The sequence below is a fragment of the Haemaphysalis longicornis genome, unplaced genomic scaffold (genome assembly GCF_048455015.1).
Source record: "Haemaphysalis longicornis isolate Haplotype H1 unplaced genomic scaffold, Haemaphysalis longicornis Haplotype H1 scaffold_10, whole genome shotgun sequence".
Classification (NCBI taxonomy): Eukaryota; Metazoa; Arthropoda; class Arachnida; order Ixodida; family Ixodidae; genus Haemaphysalis; species Haemaphysalis longicornis.
Window position 1 is genome coordinate 68,614,231 of NW_027526204.1, and position 19,846 is coordinate 68,634,076.

General features: G+C 47.8%; 1 protein-coding gene across 3 annotated transcripts in view; it reads left to right on the forward strand.

Annotated features, from left to right (window-relative positions):
• Window positions 1-12,906, forward strand: part of LOC144158678 (uncharacterized) — a 50,955-nt gene extending 38,049 nt beyond the window's left edge. For all 3 annotated transcript variants that reach the window (XR_013320162.1, XM_077689715.1, XM_077689714.1), the window contains 2 exons: window positions 8,892-8,965; window positions 12,586-12,906. Coding sequence is in view for 2 of the 3 variants with exons in the window: in XM_077689715.1 (XP_077545841.1) it covers window positions 8,892-8,922 (31 nt within the window). In the remaining variant the exon portion in view is untranslated. The remainder of the gene's footprint in view (window positions 1-8,891; window positions 8,966-12,585) is intronic.
• The last annotated feature ends 6,940 nt before the right edge of the window (window positions 12,907-19,846 follow it).

Below are 19,846 nucleotides of genomic sequence, written 5' to 3' on the forward strand. Positions count from 1 at the left end.
ATACGGTCACGGCTCGCTAAGCTGCCGGGGCCAAGACACCTGCGCCAAATGTGCCTCCAATGAACACCTTACTGAGAACTGTGAATCCGAACAACAACTGTGTGTGAACTGCAAGGGCAACCACGCAGCATACTCTCGTGTTTGCCCAGCGTGGAAAAAAGAAAAAGAGATCATCACGCTGAAAGTGACTGAAAACCTTACATTTCGTGAAGCACGGAGGCGACTGACACCAGCGCATACCCGATCCTACTCCGTTGTGGTGCAACAGGGCGCGGCATCACAGCTGTCTTCGGCGCCTGCTGAAGCCACACAGAGTGAGGCTGAAGCAAGGCCCCCCGCGCCCCCGGTGGAAGCAGCTAGTGCTGCTCCACCACCCCCAAAGCGGGCTGCACGGACCCCTGGTTTGGCAGTCCCGAAGACCTCTGCCCACACGGCTAGGTCCAACACTTCAACACCCGTGCATTCTGCACGAACCTCCAGCGTCTCGGAGGAGACAATGGACACAACTGAGGGAGGTTCTCGGCCGTCTACTTCGGTGGTGCGGCGGAACTCCCTTGAAAATGGAAAGAAAGGCAAAAACCGTATCACGGGACCGAAAACGTAGTTTTCACCTGATACAAAAATAACATGGCATTCCTAGTCCACTGGAATTGTAGAGGACTTTTAAATAATTTAAATGACGTGAAAGAAATATTCGCGACTCATTCACCTGCAGTCTTGTGCGTTCAAGAAACAAACTTGGGTCCTAAACATAAGAACATACTGAAAGGATACCAGGTCTTTCGTTGTGACCGAGAGCAGGCGAATAGGCTCTCTGGTGGTGTCGCCATAATTGTGCAAAATGGTATTGCAGCTAAAGAACATAAACTGAAAACTAGGCTCGAAGCAGTAGCTGCCACCATGCTTGTATTCAAAACAATCACAGTCTGCTGTGTGTACTTGGAACCACAACTCACGGTAACACTGCTTGATTTAGAAGACCTAGTAAATCAGTTACCAGAACCGTTCCTAATAGTAGGTGATTTTAATGCCCACTCATCCTTTTGGGGAAGTGAAAAAACTGATGTAAGAGGCCAGATTTTAGAAGATTTGATTTTGACCAATAATGTCTGCTTACTGAATACTGGTAAGCCTACATACTGCTCCCCAAGCTCAGGAAAGATGAGCTGCTTAGATTTATCCTTTAGTTCACCATCTGTTTTTAGCGATTTTAAATGGGATATCATAAACAACCCATATGGGAGCGATCATCTACCTGTACTCATTAGTGTAACATCTTCACCAACTATTATCCCGACGAAACCACGCAGGTGGAAACTTCAGTTTGCCGACTGGGGACTTTTTGCTTCGGAAGCAAATTTAGACCAAGTTTTTTCAGACACTCTTAGTATTGACGAATTGAATGAAGTGTTTACATCCCGCATTGTTAATGCTGCACGCATAGCTATCCCACAGTCCACGGGAGTGGTGAGGCAGAACCACAAAGTATGGTGGACTCAAGAATGTAAGGAGGCAAAAAAGCAGCAAAATAAAGCATGGGGAGTCTTTAGAAGGTACCCAACCCAAGAAAATTTAATAAATTTTAAAAAGGTAAGAGCTAAAGCAAGGTACATTCGCCGAAAAGCTGAGAGAGCCTCATGGCAAAATTATGTCTCGTCCATAAACAGCTCCGTAACATCAAAGAAGGTATGGGAGCAAATTCATAAGCTAAACGGGACGTACTCCCCCTACACACTTCCCCTTTTAACAGCACCAGATGTGCAAACAAGCATAGAAGAACAGGCAGATATACTGGGTGAACACTTTGCCAAAGTATCAAGTTCCGCACACTACACACAAGCTTTCTTAAAGTATAAAAACACAGCTGAGAAACAACGACTGCCAACATTTGGTGGCACAAACGAAACGTACAACAGTTTAATTACACTCCAAGAATTAAAGAGAGCTCTTTTGGCTGGTAAGCAGACCGCCCCCGGGCCAGATGATATACATTACGAAATGCTCGCTCATCTGTCTGGTCCTGCTGTAGAAGCACTTTTGAAGTTTTTTAACAAAATTTGGGTATCGGGAAAAATGCCGGAAGCTTGGAAAAAAGCTTTTATTGTAGCATTCTTAAAACCCGGAAAGCCGCCAACCTCCCCTAGTAGTTATAGACCAATAGCCCTTACGAGCTGTCTGGCCAAAACTTTTGAACTAGTTGTGAATACCAGGTTAAATTTTGTCCTACAATCAAATGAACTTATAGACATTCACCAGTGCGGCTTCAAAAAAGCATGCTCAACAACTGACCATCTTGTCCGCCTTGAAAATGCCGTACGAGAAGCATTTATACACAAACAACACTGTCTTGCTGTCTTTTTTGATCTCGAGAAGGCCTATGACACTACATGGAGGTTTGGAATAATGCGGGATTTAGTAGAATTAGGCATACGTGGAAGATTGCTGAACTGCCTGAATGATTTCTTGACAAATCGTTCATTTCAAGTGCGCCTGGGCTCAACCCTGTCGAGGAATTTCGTACAGGAGAACGGGGTCCCTCAGGGCTGTATTCTTAGCACAACATTGTTTGTTGTCAAAATGAACTCCATATCAAAAATAATTCCAAGGTCGATTATGTATTCTGTTTATGTTGATGACCTTCAAATAGCTTGCACATCGTCCAATGTAACGACATGCGAGAGACAAGTACAGTTGACCATAAATAAACTGACAACATGGGCAGACAGAAATGGTTTCCAGTTTTCACCACACAAAACAGTCGCCATTCTTTTCTCACTCAAACGAGGCCTGCAGACAGACCCCACCCTACACCTAAAAGAAATAAATTTGCCCGTACAAAATGAACACAAATTTCTCGGCGTAACATTTGACAAAAAACTCACTTTCCTGCCTCACATCAATATCTTGAAAAAGAAAGCATCCGGGGCTCTAAATATACTTAAGGTTCTGTCTCGTAAACACTGGGGTTCCGACAGGTCATGCCTCCTACAAGTTTATCGCTCCGTTGTACGCTCTTGCTTAGACTATGGTTGCATTGTGTATGGCTCAGCAAGGCAGTCCTACTTAAAACGACTGGATCCCGTACATAATTTAGGTTTACGACTCTCGTCTGGTGCATATAGGACATCACCCATTAGCAGTCTTTATGTTGAAACCAATGAACCGCCACTTACATACAGAAGACTCATGCTCACGTGCTCATACATCCTAAAGATCCGTTCACTACCGAAACATCTGTGCTATCCCATAGTCACGAAATGCCCATCTAGGACACTGTTTAATAACAAACCCCAAGCTATTAGACCGTTGCTCCTTCGGTTTGAAGAGAAATGCCAAGAACTTGGTATGCTGGACACATTACCTGGGACTGCCCATAGAACAAAACAACTACCACCTTGGTATACATTCCCTGCTGTGTGCGATTTTACACTGACACACTTTCAAAAAAAGAAAACACCGCGTGAACACATATTACAGGAGTTTTTGGCACTAAACGAAAAATACAAAGGCTACACCTCATTTTACACAGACGGTTCCAAAACAGCATGCTATGCTGGGAGTGCAATAATACAAGGTAATTGGGAGAAGGTGATCAGACTACCTCAGTGCGCCTCGGTTTTCACAGCGGAGTCTTATGCAATTGCTGTTGCTGTGGAAAGAATAAGGAAGGAAAGCATTCCGAAAAGTGTTATCTACACAGACTCGCTCAGCGCGATCACAGCCCTACATTACAAAAATGCAGCTCAACCCATAATAGGAGACATAATACACAATTTAGTGACAGCAAAAACACAGGGACAGGAAATTAAGTTGTGCTGGGTTCCTAGCCATGTTGGGATCAATGGTAATGAGAGAGCCGATGCATGTGCTGCGCAGGCTGGTAGTAAAACAGTAACACAAGTACATATTCCTCATAGCGACTGTATGAAATTTATACGGAGTAAACTCAGAGAAACATGGCAGTCCTCATGGGATAACGAAACAGACAACAAACTTCACATAGTTAAACCCACTATAGCAGAGTGGGAATCAAGCAAACATGAGGAGCGCTACACAGAAGTCATTTTATGTCGTCTCCGCATCGGACATACACACCTGACACATAACTTCCTTCTAATGAAAGAAGATAAACCGAGATGTGAGGAATGCGACCAAGAGCTAACAGTAAACCACATGTTACTCTCATGTACGAAATTTGAGGTCCTGAGAAAAAAACATTTTAGGCTGTTCTACGACGAACACATTCCATTTCACCCCAGTCTACTTTTAGGAGAAAACGCACTTGTTAAAATTTCCTCCGTTTTTAGTTTTATCAAGGAAGCAGGGATTCTAAGCAAGCTGTAAAGCTGTAACGTGATGTAACCGTTATTATCCACAAAATACACAAAACCTTCTGTTTGGCGCATGATAGCCTAAGTTGCTTATGTGCCATAAAACACAACACAACACAACACAACACAATTCCCCAGATAATTGGAGATAGTTATTTTTGGTCAAACAATAGAAAAAACAGTGTTGGTCATAAAACTGGAATCTCTATATTTTCCAATACTATGAACCCCGGGGAGTGCAGTAAGGGAAGTGGATTTTTTGGATGCACCGCTTGGAACTGATTTTACAGCTCATTAAACTTTGGTGGCACCAGTGGCAAGGAACCATTTCGAGTGCCCATTTCAAACACCAGAGTTCAATTAGCTGTAAAATTAGTTCCAAGTGGTGCATCAAAAAGTTGATTCTCTTGTTGCATTCACCAGTGTTCATAGTATTGGAAAATATAAGGATGACAGTTTTATGGCCAACACTGTTTTGTCTATTGTTTGACCAAAAATGGCTAATTATCTGTAATTGTTTTGGGAATTAATTGACCAACTAAAAAATAATGGCATATCCGAAATCAGTGGGGAAAAAGCAGCAAGACTGGCAAGTTTCACAGAATTTACTTAACAATTAAAGGAAACTGTTTTAAGAGCAATGTGGGGCCCGCCATAGGATGCGTGCCTCCCTATTGGCGAAACTGGTCAGGCTCCTCCCACTGCCGCGTGCAGCGCGAGTCGTTCTGGCCAAGGCAGGAGCCGCAGTCAGCGCGCAATCACGGACACGGGCACGTAAAAAACACGCTCACAAGGCTCAAAGATTCACAAAGGCTTGCTGGAACGATGGAACTCATAAGCACGAGCGAACTCGAACGAAGGGCAAAGTGGTGGCATGTGCAGGGGTGAGACAGCTGCGCATATTGCGCAGTTCTGATACAAATGTGTTTTCTTGCGCCGGGCTGCTCCAAAAGCTTGAAATACGCAAAAATTGCGCCAAGCTGCTCCAAAACAGTCTGAGAGACAAGGATTTTAACGCTCCCGTCAGTTTCGGTGGGGGAAAATGCTTACTGACGGCATAATTTTCCAGCACCCCAAAGGTGATGCTGTTTGTAAAGGTTTAATCGATTGATAATTTAATAAAAAACCCGCATAAATTTCCCCCGAGATAGTCTTTTTTGAAAGTCACAACGTCGGGTTGCACATGTTATATTCTGTGAGATTTTAAAGTCTTCCCATCTAAAACCATTTCAAAGTCCTGTAGAAAAAATACTTTTGTGTACTGAGGCGACCAACTACTTGTCCAAGTTGATGAAAAAACGGCAATTTTTGGAGCGCCGTATCTCCGGAAGGACAGCACGGGGCGCCGCCATCTTGGTGTGGAGAAGGTTAGGAAACATGGCCGCCGAGCGAAGCAGTTGCTCGTGGTTCAGGCAGAGTTCTCTTCGCGGATTTCTACCGTGGTTTTGGTTATGAGGGTGGCTGGGTTTACACTTAGTCGTTTGGTCTGTTGCGGGAAGTTGCGCGATTCGAAAGACGGGAGTTCACCAGAAACGTGGTGCCCGCGAATTCGCCGAGTTTCGGCCTTGAGTGTGAGGCTCGGTGCGTGCTTGAAGTAAAATTTCGGACTTATTGCGGTGTTATAAAACGCTGCCTTTGACAGCGAGCTTGCGAGCGGCGGGAATGGGACGATCGTCACTGCAGAAGTGGCGGCGCAGGCTACATCGCCGCAAAATGTTCAAGCAGTGTCCGATAGCGGGACAGGCTATTATTACACGCCAGTAATAATAGTTCATCTATCTGAAGTGAAATTTAATACCAATAGTGAGGGGAATAAATGTACCAATATTACTCAAATTACGATCGTAGTGAACGTGCACATTGAGGATTGAAATGGTGGGGGGGGTGCGACGACTGTCACCTCGCTTTGCGCAACTTTTGCCGTGGTTCTGTGCGCAAAGCCCAGTCTGGGATTAGAAAAATGATTTCTGCATTCACATTATAATAAAATTGCTTTGCAATTGCTTAGTTTTTCAATTCGATATTTCCAACGGCGCTCCACGCTATCTATGCATAGAGCCTCAGAATTTAAAAAAGGTTTGTGAAAGGGTAGTGGAATAGAAAAAAACTTTATTGAAATGCTGTTTCAGTGTTATGTACATTTAAAACCAATTAAAATTTGCACTTTTCTCCCCGGAGTTGCCAAAAATGTGATTGTTTAGGCCCCTATAAGGGGACATAATAAATGTCGTTCTTCTGCTCCAAATCAAGGTTCTTCTGCTCCAAAATCGAGATTTCGCTGCTCCAAAAACTGCTCCCAAATTTGATTAAGCTGTCTCACCCCTGCATGTGGCGACGGCGGCCCCGCTAGAGACGGTTAGGCTTCCTGCCGCGGAGGATATTTGATGGGCGCTTTCGTAAGCGGTGCGGGTGACGTTTTACAGTGAAAATTTCGCCCGCATTATCTGGTTTTTTTTTCTCGCATGCCCCTCTCGTTTGCCCTTCGAGTTGCGTTTCAGCAAACAGTTCGAAGCAGTCGCTAGAGCTACCCGCATCCCGCGGGTGGTCTCCGCGGCTGCATCAGCACGACTGTGGCTTGCGGGGCGCGTTTTTGCAGGGAGAAAACGCTCCATGCGGTTCACGCTGATGTCCGAGTAGTCGATTAAGCTCCGACAAAAACCGAAACAGTGCACCAGCTGTGTATGCGCCCCGTTTTCGTTTGCAGGAAACGCCTTACGCGATGAACACTTCATTATAACTGCGAATTTCAATTTAGCAAAATTTCATGGTAACGAAGCAAATTACGAATTTTACGGACTTCGTTACATCGAGGTTTAACTGTAATACCTGAGGACAGTCAGCGATCTTCGCAAAACATGCGGCCAAAGGGCAGATGACACATAATATGGACATGCACGGAGAAGCGAAAAGACGTACAAGGAATAAACAGCTTTAAGAATCGGCGCTGCTCAGCTCTAAAGAACTACTACAGGAATTACTGATCCAAGAAGCTGAGGAAGCTGCCAGGGGTCAAGAACTCCTGGCTGACGACTGAAAAGGAGGACAGGGCACTCCCACCGCTTCCCCTTCTAGCTTTCTTGAAAAGAAATTTCGCTCTGTCTGTCCATTCTAGAAAATTGCTGCGTGCCTCTAGAGTAGTACATGCCCGCAGTGGAGGATTGGCCGACCAAAGAATCCATCACGAGGAAGCTTCGCGTTCAACTATCGTCATCGTTACACAGTGGAGTGCAAGATTTTTTTTTCCATTTTGTGGTGTGTTGGGGCAGATTTCATCACAACGAATTTACACGTTAATGAAATTTTTCACTGCCCATCAATTTCATTGTAACGGAATTTGACTTTACATGTTTAAGAAATTCCTGGAGACACTTAGGTCTGCCTACGTGGCTTGAAGGCGGAACTATTTTGCTTCTTCTGCTGGCATCATCTGCCTCCCGGGTTTTGACGTCGTACTCACTTCCGTCAATGACTGCGCTTATGGGACTCTGAAACGGGCGTCAGGCCCGACATCGAAGCACTCCCTGTTCCGTGAGATTTAGCGCAAGTAAATCCAGCAGCTGTGACACACACAGGGTAGACTTAGGGCTTTGCTTTGTGCAGTGCGACTCAGCATGTCAGGCGTGCTTGTAGAACTACGAGGGGATTGCTCGAATTTTAAAGTGAAAGCTCTCTTAGTGGGACCGATAGTGTTCTGACAGAGGTAATCAACTTCCCCCGTAGACTGGTTGGTCGACCAAAAAGTTCTGATAAGATCTCTGGGCATGCGGTGCGTGCGTCAGACCGGGCTTCCATCATGTCAAATGTGTTACCTGAAAATTGCAAAAAAGGGACGATTCTAAAAGGCAGTACACGCATCGATTATGAAGAAGGTGTACAACAGTACACTATTATTTCATAAACCACGTATCAGTGTAAGTTAAGATCAGTTGTAGATGCATTTACTGAGTGCGCAAAAAATCGTTGCGTGGGTTGATTCTTGGTTTATGATTTGGGTCTTTGGAGGTTTGACGGTCGATTGGATGCACTCTCAGCGAACTTTGGTCACACTTTTATCTTTTTAGCTTTCAGTCTTCTCCCAGTTTTCTTTATGAAGGGATGGTAAATTTAGTTATCTTCATGGTAGTGCTTAATTAACACCAGGCAGACTTGGACTTCCCCTTGCTCGCTATGGAGCCATGAAATGCTGGTGACCGTTCTCTAATTTTCTTTCTTTTTTTATTATTTTATGTTTCCCTCTTGGCACCCTTTCATTTGAAAGGTTTCCTTGCGTGAGTTCTGGAATTTTGGGGGGCCATCCGCTGCTCACAACACCGGGTTTTACACTCTGTGGAGCGCGAAAGGTTTGTGGACAAAGCGCTTTGAGGAAAAAGATTTTGATGTGCGTGTATACTGTGACGTGTTATCATACGTATCGTTGCCGCCGTTGCGTTCTGTGTTATCACTGAATCCTTTGAGGAAAGAAGTGACCTTGAAGTTTAAAAATTGTCTGTCATCGAAAGCCACCACTAAGGCCCGTACAAGAAAGACACCTAACTTCCCCCCCCCTATCGTGTTTTGCAGGAGGCCTGATGGTTGCTGGACCACCAGGTGACTCGATTCCAGGGGACTCGGGGAGGCTCGTCCACCGCCCGAAGGTCAGTTGGAAGCTACAGTAAAACGTCATTACAAGAGACACTCAAGGGAACCAAAAAACGGGTCTCTTGTGACCAAGGTCTCTTGTATCCAATGTTGATAACATGGCAACCACAGGAAAACCAACCAAACCGCTTTCACTCAAACGTCTCTTATAACCAAGTGTCTCCTGTAACAGTGTCTCTTGTAACGAGGTTTTACTGCATATGAGAAGAAGGAAAACCACCCATTTTTGTATCTGGCCTATTCTTAAAGGATCGGAGTGCGTGTACACCCTATTTCTTGCAGCACAAGGCCTAGAAATGTGCTGTAAATTTCTGGAATCGACATTGTCAAAAATCCTGTGCGAAAACCTAAGCACTAATGCATTGACGGTGGCTGCGCAGAGGCCACTGCAGTTGTGTACGCATGAGCGCAGTGAGCAAATGCTGCGCCCCCTATGGGAAGCATGCAAAGACGCACAGCAGTTGCTTTCTGTACTCGCCAGTAAGCAGTGCTGGCCCATTTTCCTGGTTCCTATTGTGTCTGTTTTCCGTTCGATGCGTGTTAGCTTTTTTTGTGAGTGCGTTGGGTGTGATTTGGTAGCTATTTGTTAGCTATTTGATAGCTATTTTATCAGCCTGGTAAGGCAAAGTAGATTTTTCGTCCTAAAATCTCCAATTTTATAGTAGTCATGGATGATGGGAGTAATGCCCAGGGACAGGAAACGAGCCGTCTGTATGAGGCAACAAACTCTAGTAGAAAATATCGCAACGACTTAGTTCAAACTAAGAAAGACAAGTGGACTTGGGTTGGCCATGTAGTGTGAGACGAAATGACGACCCGTGGACCAGGATAACAAAGTGGATGCCAAGAGACAGGTATAGAAGGAGGGAAAGGCCGATAACTTGATGGATGGAAGAAATAAAGAAATTCGGAGGCAGGGAATGGACTCGAGTAGCTCAGGACAGGAGCAGTTGGAGGTCAGTGGGAGACGCCTTCGTCCTGCAGTGGACCTAAATGTCTTTGTTCTATCCGTACTTCACGCGTACACGTTAGCACACTTAAATGCCACTTCATTTAGATCTACACTCTGGCGTGGCCATAGGTCTTGACCAGTGGCTCGTGATGAAATTCAATGTCACGATAGCTTGTCTTTGTTTCTTTTTAAAGACGATAGTCTTCTTGGGCTGCTTAAATGCAGAAATTTTGGTCTGTCTGTATGTATGTCTGTGACTCGATTCAGCCACCCGGCCGAAGTGAAACAGAAGCTGCGCAAGAGTCTTGTCTACCCTGAGCCAAATCTAAATGTCTAAATCCGGTGTCAGTGTTCATACGTGTCAACATTGTTAAAGAAGAGCGAGACGTTACGCAAATATAAGGCAGAAAATCAATACATGAGTGATATTTGCAGCGTTCCATTGCTAAAAAAATTTGTGGATGATTGGTTTTTGTGATAGCAAATGAAATACTACATCAACTGCTAAAAGTCTGACAAGCTTTGTGTGGATAAAAAAATTAAAGGGGCAATTCTGCATCGAAATTTTGTGATTGCCACCTCGCATTTACGAGATTCGCAGAATTTAGGCTCCGTCCCAACCACGCTATCTCCTCTTCTTCCTCGGACGTCACTGCTAAGCCTTGGGCGATATTGCTTGTTTCCTTCTGGCGGCAACCTGCAGGCACACACCCACACAGGCGATTGTCCAACTTTCCATTAACGTCCCTTGTCAACCGAGCATGCCGAAACACACACCACGACGGTCATAATGTCACCTCACCACAATGTCGCCTCATTACAGGGGGTCGTTGCGCAAGCAAATACGGTATGTTTGTAGTGCGGGCCCATATCACGTCGCTGCAGTGCAAGATTTGATAATGTTTCAATATTTCGTGCGTTTTCTTACGTTGAATAAGCGTCTTTTGTGGCTGGAATGTAGCTGGGTGTGTTATCGAAGCCTAGTTCTTTCAAATCGCACGTTGTTTTTCGTCTTGGTGACCCAATTAATGCACAGGGGTGATTGGAGTACTGGGACGTGTACTGCCAATTGCATGGCTGTTCTTAGTTTCATCAGTGTTGTTTTGCTTGCTGTATTAGCGGCCAGCCCGTAATAGCAGAGAACGCCTATGCTTGCTCAATTTGGCCTGGTTGTTAGCTTTTGCTTGTAGAGCTTAATTCTCGTCCACAGCAGCCGTGTGTGCTCCTGCCAAGGCTCCCGAATGCCGACCCCAGTTTTGAGATTATATGAGCACAACTGCAGTTACAGGTTCGGCTGGTTGGTATTCTGAATTTTCGGAAAACCAATGTGAATACCAATACGAAAGACAGTTATTTGAATTGAAAAAACCAGTTTGATAGAGAAAGCCAGTACGATAAAGTCATTTGAATTAAAACACCAGTACGACGGAGAAAGCCATTTGAATTTTTTTTTTGCACTTTCCGGAAATGGAAAACTGCAAGTAACGTTATGCTCTAAAAATGTGCTCCCAAACAGACGTAGACTGCTTTAAAATTTGTCTTATGGTTATCCAAAGCTGCTTTAAAACTGCCCTTTTACTGCTCCAAAGCTGCTTCAATACAGCATTATTCCCTGAACTGCTCGAAAAGGCTCAAGCCCGCTTTCACCCCTGTATAGTGTGCCTAAACAGGGTTTGCCTGTCACGAACACTGTGTAGGCAAGCTAGGTGCACTGATGAGGACATTTGCAAAGCTGATGTACAAGCAACTTCAGCTGGTACCGAATTACTGTGCTCTGGCAACGTTGACCTGTGTCAATCCCCGGCTCTGCTTCAGCGTAGTGGAGGAGTTTCATCGTCACGTGTGCAAATGCACTGTACCCTGTCTAGTCATGGTCTTGAACCAGTGTAGTAGGCAGTTGAGGTGGTTGACTTGCAAGAAGCCCAAAAAGGGGGAAACTAAGCACAGGATTGCTCTGAGTCAGTTCACAAGCTCTGGGCTTGTTATATGTGGAGATGGAGGAGTTCCTGTTCAAATAGGGTCTATTAAGAAGGGCACTCCTAGCACCTAGCACTTTTTTTTCCTCTTGCAAACACTTAAAAAGTTCTGTGCTATCAAATCAATTGTATGCATACTTTGGAAAAGTGGCGAGCACCTGTTTGAACTCGTGTAGGGAAGGACTTGAACTTCCGCTTTTTGTGGGAGTTCGTGTCTTGGGGTGGGGTCCATAGACACACCCTCCCTGTTTCTCTTTTCTTTTTCTTTTTCTCTTTTTTTTTTTTCTAGAAAGAAAAAAAAACTTTCTGGTAACTTGCCTAATTTGCCGGCACAATTCACTACTGTGGTTCATAATGCACCGCTCTTACGGATTAAAACTGTGCACTAAATCGCATTCTGTGATAAAGCTCCGTACTCTGCTGGGTTTTCTACTTTGTGTGGTGCTTTTCGTTAGCCAAGTTGTGGTGTTGAGGCGAGAAGCAAAAACGCCCGTGCGTACGAGATTTGGGCACACATTAAAGATCCCCAGGTGGTCGAAAATAACCCGGAGCCCTACACTACGGCATGCCTCATCGCCTGCGTTGTGTCGGCGCGTTAAACCCTATAATCAATCAGTCAAATCAAATCAAGTTGTGGTCTTTGTTGTCTTTTGTGTTTTTAATGGTCGGCCGTTGTTGTTCTACGCAGGTGACAACGGCCGTTGTGGACTTTTTTACGGACGACGCAAGACGACCATTATTTCCATTACCACATGACTACGATGCTGTGCAACGACTACGCAGACTTCTTGCTCAGGCCATTCCCCTTCCCCCCGCCCATCCTCTTTTTTATCTTTGTCCTCTCACTTTTGTCTCGTCTCTCAGCCATGGTGCGGCACACATTAATTACTCGCGACTTGATATTTTTGTCTCAAATGAAATTCGCCTTGTACAGAAGTGTGTGCACCATGAGCTACGAATAAAGGATGCCAAATAGTTGTTTTCCATGACAGCAGCGCATTTGTGTCACAACAGTGTCACGTGTGGTTTATCGCCCTCTCCCTTACTTGCCTCTACCGAAAAATTACAGGTTGGGTTCGTACATTTTGCAGCTGGCCTTGAACAGAAGACATGCAAGTTTGCAACAACAAAAAATACTTTGGTGACCCTAGGTAGCGGCCACAGATGTGAAAACGTCTCAAACGCTTTCTGTTGGATGAGTTATTTTAAGTGAAGAGCACTTTAGGGGCTCGCCTTGTCGTCGTAGCTCGATCGCTGGACCCAAGTAGGGCCACACGGTGTTTCATCGTAGCGGCGTAACCCAGAGGCTTAGAAAGCCAAGCTGTTTATATACCTAGTCATAGGTGTTCGAAACTCATGAAACGCTGGCACTTGTCATACATCTCCCCGTTGTTTAGCGCATAGAAAACTGCAGGTATGTTTGAGGTTAAATACACGTAATTTACCGGCAGCACCTGCATTCATTTAGTTAGGAAAGCTCGTTTGGTTGGTTTTCACGATAGTGAGCGAAGAAAAAGTGGCACCCGCCGCTGTGGCTCAGTGGCTAAGGCGTTGCCAGAGTCCTTCAATGCTTCTCTGGTCATGAAACTCCCGGTCAAGTTTCGTACGGGGACAAAGGCTACCGCGAGGGGCACCACCGCAGATCGGAGGGCATCGGGCGGGCGCCGCTGCTCTGTAGCCAGACCGGCAGGCAGGAACGCAGTAGCAGCATGCCCGTTCGCACCAAATTTTTTCGCCACTCATAAAATCAAAAGTCCATTTGAGCGGCCCACGACTCGTAAAGCGAAAGCGCACTGCTGATAAGGCGGCGAGCGTCTGTTTTATCTTACTCCGTGGTCCGTTCCCTGCCAAACGCGCTCTGACCACGCCCCCGGCTGCCCTCCGATCAACACCGGCGCCGCGGCGCGGCAGCGAACAAAGCTCTCCCATAGCGTGATGGCGAAGTTTCATGACCAGAAAGGCATTGAAGGACTCTGGCGTTGCGCTGCTGAGCACGAGGTCGCGGGTTCGATTCCCGGCTGCGGCGGCCACTTTTCTGATGAAGGCGATAAGCAAAAACACCCGTGTGTACGATATTTCGGCGCACGTTAAAGATCCCCAGGTGGTCAAAATTATTCCGGAGCCCTTTACTACGGCGCACCTCATCACCTGCGTTGCGTCGGCGCGTTAAACCCTACAATCAATCAATTAATCAATCAAAAAAAGTGGCAGTGCAACGCCGGCACGTCCAGGGAGAAAAGCACAAAGAGAACAGAACCCCCGCTGGCGCAGTTTCAGGCAGGGGGCGCGCGAGTACTGCGAGGGTGGGAAATTTGAAATGCGTTAGGTGGTAGCAGTGAGCGGATAACGGCGCTACAGCACATTATGGCGAATCACTGCTCTGCACTTCCGACAGCTTTCACATGATAGAGTGGAACGGGTTTAATTTTTTTCTTTTATGCTCGAACCACTTTGATGGCATTCTGCATTAGATGGTTGTGTGCTGTGATGAAAGATTTTGCTGTTGCAAAAGGAGCGGTGTGGTTGGAGAGGCAACCGTAGGGGGTGATTTTGCCAAATTCAAGCTCATGTGAGCAACATGCTAGTGGGGATGCTTTGGTTTTGTGACTGCTGGACTCTCCTTCCCAAAGAAAATTAACAAATGGCCAGACCAGCTGCAAACTTCCCCTTGTGGCCGGAGGGGCGCGCATGTCTGGCTTCAGAACCAGTTTTTTCCAGCTGGACGTAAGTTATAATGAAGGTTTTGTGTCTACCTCGTATGCGATAATCGGGGGACTTTCATGGATGGAACCTGAAAAAAAAAAAAAAAATAACAGTGGCGGAGGAGTTGCGGTATTGTTGACCTTTTCGATTAACCATCTCCTGCAAAAAGCTTCGCGCATGGCCTCAAAATGTCGTGTACAACTGAGTTTACGCCCTGCATTGACCTTGCATATTTATCCGTTTCAACAAAGTAAATCAGAGTGATCAGATTCAAGAGGTACACGGCGCAAGCCTTGCGTACCCCATGAGATAAAAAAGGGTATTGCAAGCAGCATATGGCCCCAAAATTTCCCGTGTGTGTGCAGAACACTGCTCTTAAATGAAGGCTTGCCAAGCACTAGGTGAAGTAAAACGCAAAACGAGAGCGAGTGGCTCCATGGCAAACCATACTAAGCTGTCAGTCTGTCAGGTGTTCGACGCCACGAACTCGTGCGACTCGTGACATCGTAGCGCTTGAAAGGCTAATAATGTTTATCAAGGCTTTCAGGTTGACTGCCGCCGTGTTTCGGAATGGTTAGCATTTTGACGGGTGTGTACAATGCCAGTGGAGGTCTCGAAACTTGCACCTTCAAGCCATGTAGACTAAACGTCCCTAGGGATTTTTCTCCTTAATTGGGCCGTGTGGTTGCGTGCTGGGGATTGCCTCCTGCAAGCAGCGTCTGAAGAGGCATCGCGAGTCAGGTTGTGGTGATTGCAGAGGGCACTTTCGCTTAGAGTCATCGACGCAAAGCGGCTGAACGGCTCTACAATTGTGCAAGTGCTCTTTCAAGGCAATGTAGTACCCTACTGGATCCGCTACAGGGCAGCCACTATGCGCTGCTACCCCTACAAAAGAAAACAAGAGGCTTGCTTTGCCTGCTGGCGCCCCGGCCACCGCAAAGACGTATGCCCTCATCCACCCACCGAGAACCGCTGCACCACCTGCGGCACGCTAGCACCCCAGCCAAACCACCCCTGCACGCCGTCGTGTATCCTATGTGGCGCGGCCCACCTCACTGGGTCGACTGGATGCACCAACCGCTTCAAACCACGGCGCAGGACCACTTCACAAGCCATGACTGGGCAACACCTCGCTTCCCTGAAGACAAGTAGCACGCCGCCTGCCACTTCAGCACTCACCCGAACCATCACCGATACCACCGGCCAACCTTCCTACAGCCAAGTCACACAAGGATTCCCTTCTCGCTCACCCGGAGGCCCCGCATCACAGGTGAGCCCCCAGAGCCCTCCCAAACTATCCCCTCCCTCTCTACCCAATTCCACACACCTTACGCGCAGTGCACTAGACACTAAACACTTACTTCGCGAAATGCAAACAATGCGCGAAACAATCCTCCAACTTCGCCAAGAGAACGCGCGCCTCGCGCAGGAAAATCATGCTCTCCGCCAACGTCTCAACTCCCCCACCCTTAACTACCCCGCTGCACCAACGCTGCCAGAAGCACAAGCTGCCCTTGCATCGGACTCCCACCCTCCCCCTCTCAAACGAAAAGCAGAAACCGATCAACCTTCCCAAACTGCGGCCTCTGCCCCCACCACGCTGGAACTACGTGCCGAATATCAAGAGCTTTTTCTATCATTTCAAAACAAAACGACTGAGCAAATAACTGCGCTACAACAATCAATGCATGACCTTCACACAGAGGTACTTGAATGGATGCGCACCATCACCCAACAGCCCCTGATCACAGCCCCTCCCTTACTAGCGCCCATCGACGCCCCCCTTCCTATTGATGCTGACGCCGACCAAGAACTCTAAATGCACTGTTTTCTGGCAATGGAACTGCCGTGGGTACCGAAACAAGCGGTACACTCTGCAGGCGCTCCTCACCACATTGCCCAAAACCCCTGATATTATAGCTTTACAAGAGACTGGACCCAATGTAAAACTACTAAATTACACACCCTACCTTAACCCTAACTTTCCTCAAGTGGCCACGCTAATTCAACGCAACTATAGCGTAGAGCAGCACACTCTGTGTTCGGACATCCCCCACATTTTCACCGTTATACTGCCGAAGAAACTCGGACAGACCAGGCTCCACGTTCTCAATATATACAGTTCTCCGAAGCAAACAAAACATGCCTTCCGCGACCTCTTCCACTCTGCTCTCACAATCGCCAACCGTCATCCACTCGTCATCCTAGGTGATTTTAACGCCCCTCACATCGCCTGGGGTTATCACCGCACCACCAAGAAGGGTCGCCTCCTCTGGGACACTATTCAAGCCCTCCACATTACAGCACACAATGAGCCCGATCTAGCCACCCGAATTGGTACCAGCGTCCAACGCGACACGGCACCCGACCTTACTCTCTCCCACTGCCTCGGTCCGGCCGCTTGGCAACCTACTCCACATACACTGGGAAGTGATCATTATATTACCGAGCTAAGCACCTCGCTACAGCTATCCCCCCATGAACATCCCACCCACACTACTATCACAGATTGGGACGCCTTCCGATTAGAAAGCCAACACATACCACCCCCACAAGGGAGTACAGAGGAGGACTTAGAGGAGTGGGTCTCTAACATTCTGCGTACAAAGCAACAGCACGATCGCCCAATCGACCAGGACATTCCTGCGGAGTATGTAGACTCCAAAATGCTTCACCTTTGGGAAGCATATTCCAGTCTCGAGCGACGGTGGAAGCGTCACAAACACCGCCATCGCCTCCGCCGAAAGTTAAATTTACTTCGGCAGGAAATCACGAAACATGCAACCTATCTGGCCAGAACCAGCTGGATCCAACTATGCGACGATATGAGGGGCAAGCTTTCCATGCGTCGCACATGGGCATTACTCCGTCATCTCCTCGATCCCACAAAATCCCGAACGCATCAACACACGCGTATAACCCAGCTTCTCCATGGTTTAAACCTGTCCCAAGAGGCCATCCTTCGACAGCTCCACACTACATACATCCCGAAGCCATTTCCTTCTGACTCCACCCCCCTTTTCTACACCGGCACCGCTAATTCGGAGCTAGATGCTGAAATTACGCGAGAGGAGGTAGAGGCAGCATTACGCGCCCTTCGACGGCAAACGGCTCCCGGCCCGGACAAAATCTCGAATAAAATTCTTCGCCATCTGGATGACACATCTATAGACCACCTCACCCAATTCTTCAATGCACACTGGAACGCTGGTACACTACCTCGTAGTTGGAAACACTCCGATATCACTTTGATTCCCAAGCCAGGCAAACCTCTCGCACTGCCCAATCTACGACCCATCTCGCTCACCTCCTGCCTCGGAAAACTTTTCGAACACGTCATTTATAATCGGCTATCCGCACACCTTGAAGAACATTCCCTCTTTCCCCCCAACCTCATAGGCTTCCGCCCCGGACTGTCCACACAGGACGCCCTTCTGCAAATCCACCATGATATTCTACAACACCCCCCCACCAGAGACTATGCGGCGATCCTCGCCTTAGATCTTCATAAGGCATTTGATCAGGTAGGGCACTCCGCCATTCTTAGCTCCATCAACACACTGCACCTAGGCAATCGAACATACACCTACATACGCAATTTCCTCACCGATCGCACCGCCACTCTCCGACTGGGCACCGTCAAATCAAACATTTTCGACATGCCCAACAGAGGCACCCCCCAAGGGGCCGTTCTTTCGCCTCTACTATTCAATCTCTCCATGCTCCCTCTCGCGAATGCTCTAGAAAATATACCGTCCCTCCACTCAACAATATACGCGGACGACATTACACTTTGGGTCACGCAAGGCAGCGACGCCCACATAGAGGCCACACTCTCAGCAGGGGCTGCCACAGTCTCCCGTCTTGCTGCACAAGCAGGCTTGACTTGCTCGGCGTCTAAATCAGCACTCCTACTCCTTCCTCCACCTAGAATTAGACCCACTCCCCTGACCACCATTCAGGTAATGCTGGACGGACAACCAATCCCCCGGGTCTCCCAGCTTCGCCTTCTCGGCATGCATCTCCAAGCCAACAGGAGCAGCACAGACACCATACATCTTTTGCGCACTCACACCATCCAGACTATTGGTCTCATTAAACGTATCACGTCTAGGAAACATGGGCTAACGGAATTAGAACGGCTGCGAATTGTGCAGTGCTTCCTGGTGAGCCGTTTTTGCTATCACCTCCCGTACGCACAGCTCACCCCCTCTCAACGTACCTCCCTCGATGCCTTACTTCGGAGAGCCTATCGCTCCGTGCTGCTACTGCCCCCCCACGCACCCACCCAACGACTCCTCGCGCTTGGTATACATAATACCATAGACGAACTAATCGAAGCCCATCGCCTGGCCCAGCTTACGCGCCTTTCCCAGACCCCGGCTGGTCGGCAGATCCTCGACCGAATTCATGCCAACCCCCCGCTTATACTAGATCCTCCAGCGCACATCCCCCGGCTTCTCCGCGGGCGTCTCCAAATTAAGCCGATCCCGCGAAATATGCATCCAGCTTACCACCGCGGACGCCGTCTCGCCCGAGCCCAAGCACACCTCTCCCGCTACCCTTCCTCTGAGCATACTCTCTACGTAGACGCAGCGGCCTACCCCACCCATCCTGCCTTCGCACTCGCTGTAGTAGGCGCTTCTCCAACAATCCCTCAGGCTTCAGCTACAGTCGCCACCACCTCCTCGGTAACTGCGGAAGAGGCAGCCATTGCCCTTGCCCTAACTCAATTACCTACCCCCCAGATCATTTTATCTGACTCCCAAACTGCCATACGAAATTACACAAAGGGCGTCATTTCCACAGCTGCCCTCAAAATTCTTCTTCAGAATCCCCCTGCCCACCCCGTGATGCTGCTGTGGACTCCGGCCCACACCGGCGTAGGTTGTAATGAGACGGCACACCAACACGCCCGAGCTTTGATATCCCGGGCTCCCGTTTCTTTTACGCCTACACACGGCATCCCCGAAATGTCCCACGCGTACCTACTTACGTACAGGGACATAACTCAACATTACCGCCTCCTCCGCAGGAACCTACCTCCCCCGCACCCTTCACTTACTCCGCTGGCAGCGCACATGTGGCGGCTCTTACAAACCCACACTTTCCCACACCGCACTCTCCTTGTGCACACTCACCCACACCAATTCACCTCCCCTCACTGCCCCTCATGTGGCGCGCTGGACACTCTCTTCCACTCGCTCTGTGAGTGTCCGCGCGACCCCTTCCCCCCTTTCCCCTCC